The sequence below is a fragment of the Gopherus flavomarginatus genome, chromosome 3, assembly GCF_025201925.1.
Source record: "Gopherus flavomarginatus isolate rGopFla2 chromosome 3, rGopFla2.mat.asm, whole genome shotgun sequence".
Taxonomy (NCBI): domain Eukaryota; kingdom Metazoa; phylum Chordata; order Testudines; family Testudinidae; genus Gopherus; species Gopherus flavomarginatus.
The window spans coordinates 125,637,657-125,652,152 of record NC_066619.1 but is presented as its reverse complement, the minus strand read 5'-3'; the positions used below and the strand labels follow the sequence as shown (position 1 = coordinate 125,652,152).

General features: G+C 44.0%; 1 protein-coding gene across 1 annotated transcript in view; it reads right to left on the bottom strand.

Moving 5' to 3' along the window:
* The window catches only part of DCAF10 (DDB1 and CUL4 associated factor 10), a 31,472-nt gene extending 17,481 nt beyond the window's left edge, over positions 1–13,991 (bottom strand). Inside the window, exons 1-4 of the mRNA XM_050943135.1 lie at positions 13,717–13,991; positions 7,827–7,940; positions 1,050–1,247; positions 368–570 (exon numbers count right to left, since the gene is read on the bottom strand). Of these exons, the coding sequence (XP_050799092.1) occupies positions 368–570; positions 1,050–1,247; positions 7,827–7,940; positions 13,717–13,976 (775 nt within the window). The 5' untranslated portion in view covers positions 13,977–13,991. The remainder of the gene's footprint in view (positions 1–367; positions 571–1,049; positions 1,248–7,826; positions 7,941–13,716) is intronic.
* Between the last annotated feature and the right edge of the window lie 505 nt (positions 13,992–14,496).

The following is a 14,496-nucleotide window of genomic DNA, read 5'->3' as shown; positions in this document are numbered from 1 at the left end:
TTTCTGGAAATCTAAGTACACTACGTCTACTGGATCCCCTTGTCCCCTTATGTTATGTTCTTATGTTATCTAGTGTAGACGCGATAAATCGATCCCCCGATCACTCTGCCATCAACCCCTGTACTCGACCACGGTGAGAGGCAGAAGCGGAGTTGACAGGGGAGCAGCGGCAGTCAGCCCCTCGCAGTGAGAACCCGAGGTAAGTCAACTTAAGATACATCGACTTCAGCTACACTATTCTCGTAGCGGAAGTTGCGTATCTTAGGACAATCCCCCCCTGCAGCGTAGACCAGGCCTAAGGGAACAGTATACAAATACCTCTATCAAACGGATCACAGTGTACAGATTTTTACTAACAAGAATTCACCTGAACTTGACGTAGTTCTTCTGGCTCTTAATATTGGATAGCTGCCAACCTCTAAGGACTTGGTTAAATCAAGATCGTGCAAAATCAGAAGATATCCAGAGGAGGTGGAGATCAACATTTTTGAACAGTCTGGTGTCAGTCTCATCCGCATCAGAAAACGGGTGTGAAAAAACTTCTTGTGAGGACATCCTTCTTCGGTGCACCTGGACAGTGCAAAATGAGAGAGATGATTAAGGCCAAGATTGACAAAAACAGTAGCTTAAGTCACAGGTCAATTCATAAACACATGAGCTGATTTTCAAAGTGCTGAGCACTCTGTGTCCCACTGACTCATTCACCATTTGTACACTCTCTTTTGGATCTCATTTAAACTAGACTTTAAATGGGAGGTGGGAAACTGCAACGTGCACACTTGTATTTATAGATTGATATAGCACATTTTCAGCTTTGTTTCAATCTGACCTACATAGCCTCCTTCGAGTTGCTAGATCTTCATCCCAATAAGGCAGTCCTAATTCTTGATTGTCACCATTGGCTGATGAGCAATCGGTGACAGAATTTAAGAATGTATTAAGTTTCCATTCAGAGCAATAGAGTTTCATCCAAGATGAATGTATCTATTTTAAAAGAGCCTACCACAGTTCATATATTTAATGACCACACATAACCCATATTCACATACCTGTTGGTGTCCCATATGATCACATTGCCATCAAACCCTGATGTTACTAGTAGTCTGGTATTCGTGTCATATTCAATGTTCTTCACCCAGCTCGTGTGACCATGTAAAGTGCACACTTTTGTGTTTAGCTTTCTCAGATCCCAAAGTGCTATCGTAGTGTCATCAGAGCAAGTTGCAAACAGTCGATTATCCAGAAACCTGTGAAGTTGACAGACAGTTAAATATTGTAAAGCAAGCACAGTCCTGTCTGCCTTGTGTGTCTAAGGTGTTTCAGACTTAAGTTATCCCTGAACTGGGAATTATGATTTATAAAAATAAAGCTACACACAAAGGACTGATAGTTTGTAGTAGCAGACAGTTTAGTGATGTGAATCTTACCACTCTTTTTGTGGCCAAAATGTAAGTATCAGTTTCATATTCCATTGCCAGGGACAAACTAAAGAGAGCAGCTAACAAGATCTATGGAAATAGAGCAGGGGAGGGCAATACTTCTTCATAGCATGGACCACATCTTAAAGACTGTCTTAGGGATCTCCCATTGGTGGTTTTTATAAATTATCAGGCCAGAAGGGACCATTGCGATTACCTAGTCTGAACATGCCACAGGCCTTTCCTGAATGAATTCCTGTTTGAACCAGCCATATATTTTAGAAAAGCATCTAGACTGGATTTTAGAGATTTCCAGTGATGGAGAATCCACCCCAATGCTTGATAAGTTGTTCCAATGTTTAATTATCCTCATTGTTAAAAATGTACGCCTTCTATCCAGTCTGAAGTTGTTTAGCTTCAACTTCCAGCCACTGGATCTTGTTATACCTGTGTGCGCTAGCCTGAAGAGTCCATCATCAAATTTCTGTTACCCACAGAGATACTTACAGACTAATCGAGTCACCTCTTAACCTACTCTTTATTAAGCAAAAGAGATTGAGCTTTTAGAGTCTCTCGCTACAAGATGTTTTCCATTCTGTAAATCATTCTTGTGGCTATTCTCTGAACCCTCTCCAATTTATCAACAGCCTTCTTGAATTGTGGGCACCAGAGCGGGATACAGCATTCCAGTAATGGTCATGCCAATGCCAAACACAGATGTATTGCCATCCCCTGCTCCTATCTGAGATGGGTCTGTTTATACATCCATTAGCACTTACGGCCATAGCGCTGTGCATGTGCCTTGAGTGCAATGACACACCACACCCCCCAAGTCCCTCCATGTCCCACTACTTGCTACCACATCATTACAGCATAATGGCTGGCCTTTTAATAGACGTACGGAATGAAGCCACTGCAAGCCAAACTGCCATGGAAGATGTGTAGTAAGTGTTTATTTGATTTATGAGGCTTGCCATTAAAACAGGAAAGGGGCCCAAAATGTGTCTCAGGTAACACTGGTGACATCGATCTCCCCCCGCCACCAAATACTTCTTGTGCAGGGGAGTAAAATAAATTTCTTTCCTTACAGATAGATTTCAGAGAGAGAGGCCCCCAACACTGTACTGTATAGCCTGTCATCCCTGTGGCAACTAAAGCAATTGCTCACGTGGAAGATGCTAGGAAAGGACTGACTGTATTTTTAACTGCATTTTAGTACAGTTTAGCAGGTGGACGCTAGAAATTAGCATCACGTGACCAGCCAGCTTTCAGACCACCGTTAGTAAGAGACTGGGGAGCCTCTTTATTAGAGGGATATTCTCAAGGCTGTCAGACTTTATTTAGATCTCCAGCCTTCACTGTGGTTTCAGAACAGCTCCACTTTTGTCAGCAGAGTGCTGAAAGATACAGGAATCCTTGTCTTCACGCTTTAGATAGCACAAGATTCTAGTAGGTTTCACTGAACTGAGATGAAATGGTACTGTTCTTTACTCTTTTTGCCCCTCACTCCTTACCACTTCCTTTGACTGTTCCTCCCATGCTGTCCCTTCCATCCCTGCTGGACAAAATCACTAGCTTCCCTCCATTCAAATCCCTCCTTTAAAAAAAAACAGAACACATTTTCTGTGAAGCCTACCAATATGAGCCCATTATTAAACTCTGTCCCAGTGTAAAAGGGACTCACCTCGCTGGGCTAGCCAGTGCATTTTATGTCTGAAATATTTTCTGACTAAGTCACAAACTCCTTGGGGTTTTATACAGCACACCACTGTCACTTAAATAGCCAGGTAAATTAGTGAGGGATTTTGACCCAAGCACAAGGAGACCTCACCTCATTGTGACCTATTAATATTACTGACAAAGCAGATTGTTTCAAAGTTTTGGTGACTGAAGAAAGTTAATGATAGTCAAATTTTCAGAAGCGCTATATCTGAGCGGTTTGTTCTCTGACACCCAGGGTAATTGCATTACTACCTTGATTACGAGAATTTCTGAAAATCTGGCCCAAAATTGGCAGAGAAGCTTATAAAGACAGCTTTCAACAATACTGGAGAGTTAGTCCAGTGAAGAGCTGATCATGATATAGTGAAATATCACTTATCCTCCTAGCTTATTATTTCCTTTTTACTGCGACTCATGAAAATGTTTAAAGACACTACAGAGGTTTTGGGTTGGTTTCTTTTTATTTATCCAGAGTGTTCGTAAGATTCCCAGAATCTTGAATGCGAACACTTCAGTCCCTACGGGTTTTGCCTGTAGTTTCCTTCACTGCCTACTGCAGGCACCAGCATGAAGACAGTACAGCTCTGGGAATATTGCTCACAGTGGCTACAAGAGCCAGCAGAGGGAGCTCTGTACAGGACTGAACACAGATTTTAAAAAACGGTAACAGGAGTGAGACAGACTTGTGCAATTTGCTCTTAGGATTTCATCATAGGAGGTCAGGACTAATCACTAACTTCTGCTAACCTCACTCTTCTAGTTTCTTGGACTTTCTCCCCATCTTCCTCCAACCTCTCCCTATTTGGTCCTACAATTTCGTCCCCTCCTTATCACTTCCCTCTACAAAAAGAAATTTAAAATCTTAAATAATTCCATACCAAAAAGTCTGCACTAAAAGACCGAGTTGTGCAGTGAAGCACTCAAGAGCCATGGCATGCCTGCCCAGCTGGAACTCCACCCCTTTGGTCATCTGAATTATGTTAAGTCTTTAATGACATCAGCACATTTTTCCTGCACAGGACCCCTGCCTCACTCAGTGCACAGGCTGGACTGAACAGTGAACATGGCAATTAAATATTTAGTTATTCTCAGGATGCAACAATATAAAGTCAAGGTGATTTAAGCCACTGGATTTTTTTCTAAAAAGTCATTGATTTAAATCAGGTCTGAGGCTTTGAAAAACTAAAAATTTGTGCTACTGCAACTTTAGATTAAAATTTAAAGTGAACTAATTTATAAGTACTGTTTTACTAAATGTCACTGCAATGTCACAAAACTGCTGGAGGCAAAAAACAGAATATTGAAATCGAAGGTCTGGATCCTGCAAATGCTTAAGATAAACAACTTCACCCACATGATTTGCCCCAATGGCTTCAGTGGGACTATCAATGTATGTAAAGTTAAGCATGTGCATAAGTGCCCGCAGCATCAGGGATATCATTATTGAAAGCATTAGTGTCAAAATCTGTCACTTGAAAACAAAATTGCTCCACGTTAACAGTGAAAAAGTTATTTAGACTTCCAACTCATTTAACAGTTATTAACTAATACACTGGCCACAGTTTCCAAAAGGAGGGCCTAGGCTCCTAAACCTGTATTTAGGCATGTAAAAGTGGGATTTTTCCAAAAATCCTAAATCCCATTGACTTCAGGTTGCAAATCCTGATGAAGTAGCATAACCTGGTCAAAGCATTTCAGCTTTCTTGGTTTACGGGAGTTCAATATTTAGGAAGGTGGTGTTAGCCTGTGCTATATTTACAAGTATTTGCATATCAGTTTTATGTCTGATTTTGGGTTGGTCACAGAGTAAATATGCCAGTGAAGACGCAGATTTTTCTTTTTCAGCACGGACAAAGATTTTAAGTGCAGAAGTTCTTAGAAGAAAAGAAGTCTGTGATGTCTGAAAGGATGCTAACTAAAATGAGCACTTCAACCTCCCTGGCCACACTATAGCAGACCTTAAGGTGGCCATCCTGCAGCAAAAAAACTTCAGGACCAGACTTCAAAGAGAAACTGCTGAGCTTCAGTTCATCTGCAAATTTGACACCATCAGCTCAGGATTGAACAAAGACTGTGAATGGCTTGCCAACTACAGAACCAGTTTCTCCTCTCTTGGTTTTCACACCTCAACTACTAGAATAGGGCCTCATCCTCCTTGTTTGAACTGACCTCGTTATCTCTAGCTTGCTTGCTAGCATATATATACCTGCCCCTGGATATTTCCACCACATGCATCTGAAGAAGTGGGTATTCACCCATGAAAGCTCATGCTCCAAAACGTCTGTTAGTCTATAAGGTGCCACAGGATTCTTTGCTGCTTTTACAGATCCAGACTAACACGGCTACCCCTCTGATACTTAACTAAAATGAGTATACCAGCTTTAGTAATTTAAGACTACAAAACAGGAATTAAAGAACTAACATGTAAATAAAAAAATTCAACATAAAACTATATTTAAAAAAGAAATGATTAAAAAAATCTTTAAGAAAACCATAATCTTTACCCACCCTGAGGATCCTGACCATTCAATATGCTGTCCCCATACTTCATTCTCTGCACACTGACTAACCTATACACGAAACGAGGCAGATGTACTACACACTTGCATCCGTCTATACACACCACCCAACGTCTGCTGTAAACGAGTATGGTGGCTCTCCATTATTTAGTGAGGAGACACATTGGAAAAAAAACAGGCACTTTACCTTCTGTCAAGTAAGATGACTTTGAAATGGGAGCGGTGTAAGACTAGATGGTCTTGTCAGATTATTACGGTCATCAAATTAAGCACATAATGCTATCAGGTGATATTTCTTTATCCTGATAATCTCTGGCCTTCAGACAAAACTCCTGGATCAGACCCATGACTTGACTAGATCATAGTCTACAGGTATACACAGGGAGGAGACAGCCAATACCAGAACATTCTTTAATCTAGCAGAAGAAGAGCCCGGGCTTGGAAGCTGAAGCTAGAAAAATTCAAACTGGAAATAAGGTGTGACTGTTTTTTTAAATAGTAAGAGTAATGGGACAGCTTAAAAAGGGAAGTGGCAGATTCTCCATCACTGGAAGTCTTTAAATCAAGATTCTTCCTAAAAATATGCACTCTGCCTCAACGACAAGTTTGTTGGGCTCACTGGGTGATGTTCTATGACCTATACAATGCATGTCCACCTAGATGATGACAGTGATCTCTTCTGGCATTAGAATTATGAGCTTGCTTTGCTTCAACACAGAGGAAAAGGACAAGACTGTGCAGATGGAAGTGTTGTAAGGGAGGTGCTTGAAATGATTAAACAGATCCAGAGTAAATAAAGACAATGCAGCAGGGATTAGCTTTAAGGGGAGAGAAAGCTCCTGAGGTTGCAGCAAGTCAAGAACCCCAAGCCACTGGAAACGAATGGTGATAAAACACTGGCAACATGTTGTATTTTTCAAATTAGAAACCAGCTCTACACTGCTCAGTAACGATGTAAAAATGGCACCTTTTCACTCAAGGAGGACATGACCAAATACACTGGAAAGGACCCTGGTTAGCTCTAGCCCGCCAACATAGCTATGGGTGAGGGAGCTTAATTCCAACCTTCCTTGCAGATCAACTCAGTTCCAGTCAGTTATCTTTCCACATTAAAAAAAAAAAAAATTACTTCTGCCGCATTATCATCCAGAGATCTCTTGGGTAACTGGGCTGCACACTGAGGGCGTACTTGGTCTGATTTATTGCTGTGTGAAGAGGAAAGAATTCAGCCCGATTCCGAGCTCATGTTGCATTTGTAGGCTGGCAGGTTAAATCACCCCAGGTTTAGTTGTGAACTGAGCACATCTGATAAGAAAATCATTGTGATACAGAACCCAGAACCTCATTAGCCATCTTTACTCAGTCACTTTTCAGGAATAGAATATTTTAAGAATCCCAGGTTTGGAAATTTACCATATAAAGGAGGGCAGGGTATCAGAATGAGCATTTACAGCAGGTGGGATCTCTAAAAGCAAAAGCGGAGTTGACAATACAGCAAATACCTATAAACTAGAGGCAAATAAAAGACAAGAGTGAAGGGCTCTAGCAGGAAGGTCAATGCCATGTTGAGCAGCTCAATCCTTGCCCTTTTCCCACCATATGTCATACCGGCCGATCTTTCAAAGCCACCTCAGGGTGGGAGTTGTCCGATCCCCACCTCTAGGAAAGACGGAAGAAGGTGCTTACTCACAGTAAAAACAGACAAAGTGTTGAAGGGGAAATAGGCATAAAGGGGTGAAGTGACTTGCTCAAGAACACACAGTCAAGCAGTGGCAGAGCTGGGACTAGAACCCAGGTCTCCTGATGCACAGTGCAGGCCCTCATCCACTATACTACATTGCCTCCAGTAACATTCCTTCTTCTAGCTATACTCGCTCCAACCTGAGATTTAAAGGGACAAAGGTGCGTTGTATGTACATGTTCAGTATTGCCTTGCGTGCTCACTTAATTGTAACACTGTCCATCAACTTTCTCCCCATACACAAACTGCAGTATGGTAACTGATACAGTTATACCACATTGTCTGTTGACAAGACAAAAAGCACAGAACAGCAGAGGACTGATCTGTATATCACTACAGCTTCATGGACACATTAACACGTACAGTTAGGAAAAATGTTGGAGTTCTATTTACTGAAAGTTTGATTTTGTTTCCCATGATACTAACCTGATATTATTTACACAGTCCTCATGAGCTTCAGAGAGAGTTTTGATGTGCTTCGAAGATATGGGGTCAAAAAGCAGGACTTCAGTCTGTTCACAAGCAACAGTTAGCACTGACCTGAAAAGCAAAAGAGTTATCTTGCAGTTAGTAAGGAGAAATGAAGGCTGCAAAGTAACCATTACAGCTGCTGTCATTGATTCATCTCTGTTTTATTGCTAAATGGACACATTCCACAGATGGACACTGTTCCGATTGGCTTCGTACAGTCACCTTTTCTCAAACCCTTCCTACTTCATGATTGAACAGTGGAAATTGGTCTACTGCAGGCATAGGCAACCTATGGCACGCGTGCCAAAGGCAGCTCACAAGCTGATTTTCAGTGGCATTCACGCTGCCCAGGTCCTGGCCGCAGGTCCAGGGGGCTCTGCATTTTAATTTAATTTTAAATGAAATTCTTAAACCTTTTTAAACCCTTATTTACTTTACACACAACAATAGTTTAGTTATAGTTATATATTAGAGACTTATCGAAAGAGACCTTCTATAAACATTAAAATGTATTACTGGCACGTGAAACCTTAAATTAGCGTGAATAAATGAAGACTCAGCACACCACTTCTGGAAGGCTGATGACCCCTGGTCTACTGCTTACTCATTTACCAAGTCAAATTGCTCTACTACCTATTCAGAAAGATTCCACCTCCTCTACAGCCTGGCTGCTGGCATACACTGATGCACAGCTGGTGTATTCACTGGACAGATCACATGGTCTTTTAAATTCAGAGTGTTTTATATGCAGTGTGGTTCTTTTATAGCTACTGAACTATAATGTTACTTCAAAACATTTGATGACACAATAAGGTATATTTTAGTACTGTTTTACAGTGTTCTTTAAGGGTACTTTGCCCTATCAGTACAGTACTTTATATTCTACCCTAGGAGTTCCTAGGTGGGAAAGTGTGCACTGATTGGTTAAGGATTACTGGCTGTAATAAGGACAGGAAAAGAAGGATGAAGAGTAGTAGTGAAGATATGGGTTCTATTCCTCAACTCTATCACAGATTTCCTGTGTGACCGTGAGCAATTAACAATCTTCCTCTAGCTATACAATGGGAACACGTGTCTCAGGAGGGCACTGGGAAGCTTTATTAATTCACGTGTTGAGATCCTCAGACAGAAACCTCTAATACACATGCAATGGACAGTAGTAGTACTTAATAAGTACATTTGGAACACACGTGAGAACTCTAGAATCTGGGTTATGTGTCACCACCCTGCCAGTTGTAATGGATGTGTTTGGATCATTTCAAACTAATACACATGAAGGTGTTCCATAATCAGCACTCCACCAGTAAATATTTGACATTTAGCAATACTAACCAAACCAGATAATTACTTCATTTCAGGCAGCTGTTTCTGAAAGTCAAATTAATTTGCTCTGAGTCGTAACAGCTCATCCCTTTCTCTGTAATAATTTTGAGTTGGGTAGCTGCTCACTTAGGGCCTGATCCAAAGCCCACTGAAGTCGGTGGAAAGAAAACATTCAGGATACACTATTTAAAGAGTTCTCTGTCAGAAAGCAGAATTCCTTTAACCTGACTAATTTTAAAAAATTCAAGTAGAGTGCCATTTAAGGATAATCTGACCATTCTAGGAGCTCTGTTAAACTTCTCAATTACTCTGCATAAGGAAAAAAAAGCCCCCACTTTTGGAGCAGAATTTGGGAATCATTCAGAACTTTAAAATACTTAGCTATTTTAGGACTCAACGATTTATTGCTAAAACTTTAGAAGAAAATAAAGCTGATGTGGGTTACTAAATCTTAAAAGTTGAAAACACTGGTAGAAGTCAGAGGAACTATTATTTGCAAATGCGTCACTTGTCACTAGCTGTGGCTAAGGGTGCCTTCACAGCCAAAAGGTAGTTATTTACAGCAGGTTAAAACTAATGTGCGTTAGCTATCTCACTGTACAAACCTAGTGGAGGTAAGGTACAGGTAGCTTTTACCACAATGCACGTAGGCAAGATCAACATCCCATTCACCTCACAGAGACCCACCTTGCAATAAAAAACTACAAAGCCGTGTCTCCACTAGGATTTTACAGAGAGATAGCTAGCGCCTGTTAATTATCCTGCTGTAAATGCAGTGAAGACTGGCCTAGGTGCACCTGTTCACTCATGTTAACAATTGTCAAAAGTTGTTTTCAGAATCTGAGAATGTAAGATCCTTTCCAGGGCACATTCACAGACAATACCAGGAAAGCAAATGGCAGCAAGACAATTGATAAAAATCCCAGAGAGGCACATAAGAGTAAGACAGCCATAATCTTCTGGGGGAGTCTGGCTCTGAATTAATCAAGGGTATCCTGTTTCACTACCAAAAGACGTTTATGGTTTTAAAATCAGCTGAGTGTCACTGAGCCAGATGATGAGCATTACTTAGCTTACTCTGCATCATCGCTAGAGCTAAACAAACTGGTGTTAAAGCTGCCCTAAACGGGAAGCTAAGGATTTCCCCAGCATACGAGGATTCTTGAGGGGTGTAGAGTGATGCAATGGGGTATTTCATCCAAGAATAAAATGTGCTCCACCAAATCCTCACCCAGCAGAATGATCCCATGGGGAACGTTCTAGCTAGCCTAAGTTACAGTAGGCCTGTGCCTGCTAACTTGCGCCAAGTGTCAATTTGGTTCCAAAATCAGCCCAGGATCATCAGATGTGTAAAGGTATTGTAGACAAGGCCTAACTGGGTACTTCTGTACTGAGGTAGCTACACTGGCAAGTGGCTTTTTACACCCGTGCAGCACATCCACACTAAGGGGTTGCAGTGATGCTTCACTGCAGCTATGCCGGTGCAGGAGTCCCAGCGTAAGAAAACTTATCACACAAAACAGCACTAGTTTAATCCTCTATAAATGCTTCCTACTATTGTTACTGAGTGCTTGCTCTTGGTAACGTATCTTCTACTAGAGTCAATGGAAGTGGAAAAAGCAACACGACAGTAATCAGATCATGACTGCATAATCCACTGTCATCGGACTGCTGCAGTTCTAAGCAAATGCTTTAGATTGCTGGAGAGTGGAGATCCACAGCTTTCCAGTGGCTCAAGTCATTTGTTTGTAGCCCTGGCGGGTCTCCCAAGGTCAAACCTTAGAACTGACAGTGGTCTCCCCCAGCCTAGCACTATCTTCTTGGCACAAAAGCGAACACAGCCAAGTCCCAGACCTTGAACTAGATCTTGTAACCCAGATGCCCACTGGTTCAAACATGGCGCAGGTAGTCATTAAAGCGATGGTTCAATCTAAGAGGTTCAAAGTTTTCTCCAGTAGCTTGTTAGTTTTACAAGAGAATTCTAACCGTTTACATACCATGCCACTCCCTAGGCCAAATTGTGCTCATCTTACTTATTCACAAGTTCCACTAAAGTCAGCGGTACTATTTGCATATGTAAGGCAAACAGGATTCAGCCTCAACAGAAAATCTTTGGTCTCAATACACAGTGTCATTCTATAGTTAAGCCTTGGCAGTGTAGCTTTTTTTTTTAAAATCAACTCTTGAAAGCATTACACAGATTTATTTCCTTACTGAATTTCCCCACTGGCAACATGAATACACCTCACTTTGTGAATGTAGAAATCTTTTAAAAAGATTTGATGAAGTTACCATACTGAACAACAAGGACTTTGCGAGCAAAAAGCGGTCACAACTTTTTGGCCTACAAATCTCGAAAGCATCTCTAACGGCATCTGCTCAGTTCCTTATTCTCTCACACATCAATGAGCAGGAGACCTATAGAGTCATTCTCTCTTCAGCCAAATAACAAAGCATCCACTTTAATAATGCACGCTCACACTGACATTGGATTTGTACTGGTTAAACTTTCAGAACAGCAAATGAAACTGGAACAGGTTTGTCAGATCAGGAAACAATACAAGATTTAACTTTTAACACACTGCCTAGGAGTAGGAATACAGCTATTGCCATTCAAAGACAGACCAAGAGTCAGTCTAGTCTCAGTACCTACTTTACTACCCCATGGTCAATGAGGAGGGCTTTTTTCCTACCCCAAATTGTTAATAGATTACATATGCCCTGAAAGAATACTTTGTTGCTTTCTTTTAAAATAGCATATCCACGAAAGCTATTGTTTATATACATGTATAATCACTATTTAATTTAATAACTTAACGTAGCAAGTTCCACAGAATTAGACATATTGTAAATATACTGGTTTCAGTAGTTGATTTAATAGTTTTAATTGGCACCCTCTTGGCTCCCTTACTATCCAATTGGCCTTTCCCATTCATTGCTTTCGAGAGGTTTAGGAGAGAGACTGAATGCACTATTCAAGGAGAGGCTATACGGAAAACATTATGTAAACTTGATGGTATTATTCTTTATTTCCTCCTAAATACAGCCAAACATCTAAGCCACTTCTTTTACCGAGCACTGAATACTGAATTGCTTTCTATGACTCGCATCTGCCATCATACTGCCCAGTTACTCAATGCAGCTAGGCTGAGTAGGAATTTTTCACAACCCCTTCCTAAATCTTGGCAAAAGTTGCTTATGAATGATTTTGTTAGTCACCTCACTATCTACTCTTCTCTAAGGTCCAGTATTGACCACTGGTGCTAGTCCCTGAGGGACCCCATTACTAAACTGGCTGTTTATTCCTACTTTTTGCAGTCTGTTACCCAGTTTAACCATTCACAGGATATCTCGTGTCATCTTGCACTTGCCAATTTTAGCAGCTTCTTGTTAGTGACTTTCCCCAAAGATCTTAAATTGTAGCTACCAGTACCTTAATCCTCTGCTATCGTGTAAATCCAGCAGACGGGACAGAGGATTAGGAGGTGGAAAACTCAAGTTCTGTTCACAGCTTTATTGTGTGACCTTGTGCAACTCACTCTCTTTCAATTTCCCCACTGGTGATACTTACTGACCTCAATCAATTTCCTAGAGATCCTCAGACTATTAATTGTAATTGTATTAAGCCTCCAACTGGTTGGAGAGACAGTTCAACCTTTGAAAAACATTCTGCTCCTCTAAGTGCTGTTTAAGTGGATTTTGGCCCTTTATTTCTGCCCCCCGCCCCCAGTCAATTAATGTCCATCCTGTGATCATGACAGCTATTCTTGCAACTGAGTACAACAGTAGTACCCACCCCTCAGTCCTCTGGCATATAGCGTGACCTAAGCATCATCCCAAACCCAATCAGGCCCACATCGGGGTGCAGAGACAGGCCCATCAGCATCCGATTCCCCACGTGGCACACACCCTCCATTCTCATCAGAGCCAAGATTCCTCTGTCCCAGAAATGCAAGTGTCTCTGTGGGCTTCCCCAGGGAGCAGATCATTTCCACTGGCTGCCCAAGGGATTTCAGGGAGTCCCTCCCCCAGGGAATGTCAGGGTGGGAATATCTCAGGAGGGTCCCAACAGTCTCCTACCTGTCCAGGTGAGGGGGTGGGAGATACCTGACTATGCCCCAGCAGGGTCCCCCGCCACAGTCCCCCACTTGAATGGGAAGAAGTCCTTCTGCAGAAGGGTGCGTATTCAGATGGGTCACAGTCTCTTACTGATCTGGGGGTGGGGGCTCCCTGGAGAGGGGAGGTGACAAGGTCTCTGTCGTGGTGAAGGTCCAGGTGGGAAGGAGGGGGGCTGAGCATAGGGAGGTGCGGGGAAGGATTAGGGCGTTGGGGGGGGGGCGAGAGGGATGGAGCCAGACACAGTGTGTGTGTGGGGGGGAGGATTGGGCTGGAGGTGGGTCCGGGCCAAGAGGGAGGAAAAGGGGAGGTGTGTGTGGAGCGATCGGACCTGGAGAACAGCTATGGGGGCCGGGGGTGAGGAGAAAGGGGCGCGGGCGGACCAGGGGGCCGGGCCGGGCCTTACCCGTCCGGCGAGTACTCCAGGTTGAAGACGGCGCCGTGCGTGCGGGTGCTGAGGTACACGGAGTCGGCGGGCTGGATGGAGCTGTACAGCCCGGTCATGGCCCGGAAATTGTCGCGGGCCGGGTCCACGAAGAGCCCCCGGCCCAGGCAGCGGCCCCGCAGCCACCCGAACAGGCCCCCGCCCGCCGCCGCCCCCGGGGCCTGCGGGGAGGCGGGCGGCGGCGGCTCCCCCGGCGGCTCCTTGGCGCGGGGCGGCTCCATGGCGGCGGCCGGCGGGGCGGAGGAGGGGCGGCGGGGCGGGCCCCCGCGCGCAGAGCTCATCCCGCGCCGCGCCCGCCCGCTCGCATCCCAGCGCCCGGCCCCCGAGCGCCGCTTCCGGTGCTGCCCGACCCGCCGGCCGGAAACCGCCAGCGCGCGGCGCGGCCCCTTCCGGTCCCGCTCCGCCAGCGCCCCGCCCCCTCCACGTGCCCGCAGGGGGGACCCAGCACGGCCCGGCTCGGGTCTCCTAGCCCGGCGGGGGGGAGTCGCGTCTACACACAAACCGGCGTGACGCTGGGGGTGGGGCGAGGGAGGGCAGTCAGGGCGCTTGTAGGGTTACCGCCCCTTTCACCCCTTCTTCAGCAAACCCTGCCGGGGGGAGGGGGCAAGGAGGGGCACACCGCTAGAAATGCACACACGTGTGCACCCCCCCTGCACGGCAGGGCCCAGCTCACTAGACGCTCCCTGTATGCTGTCAGCTGGGGAAAAGGGGGTTGGGGGCAGGGTAGGACCAGCTGGAAGA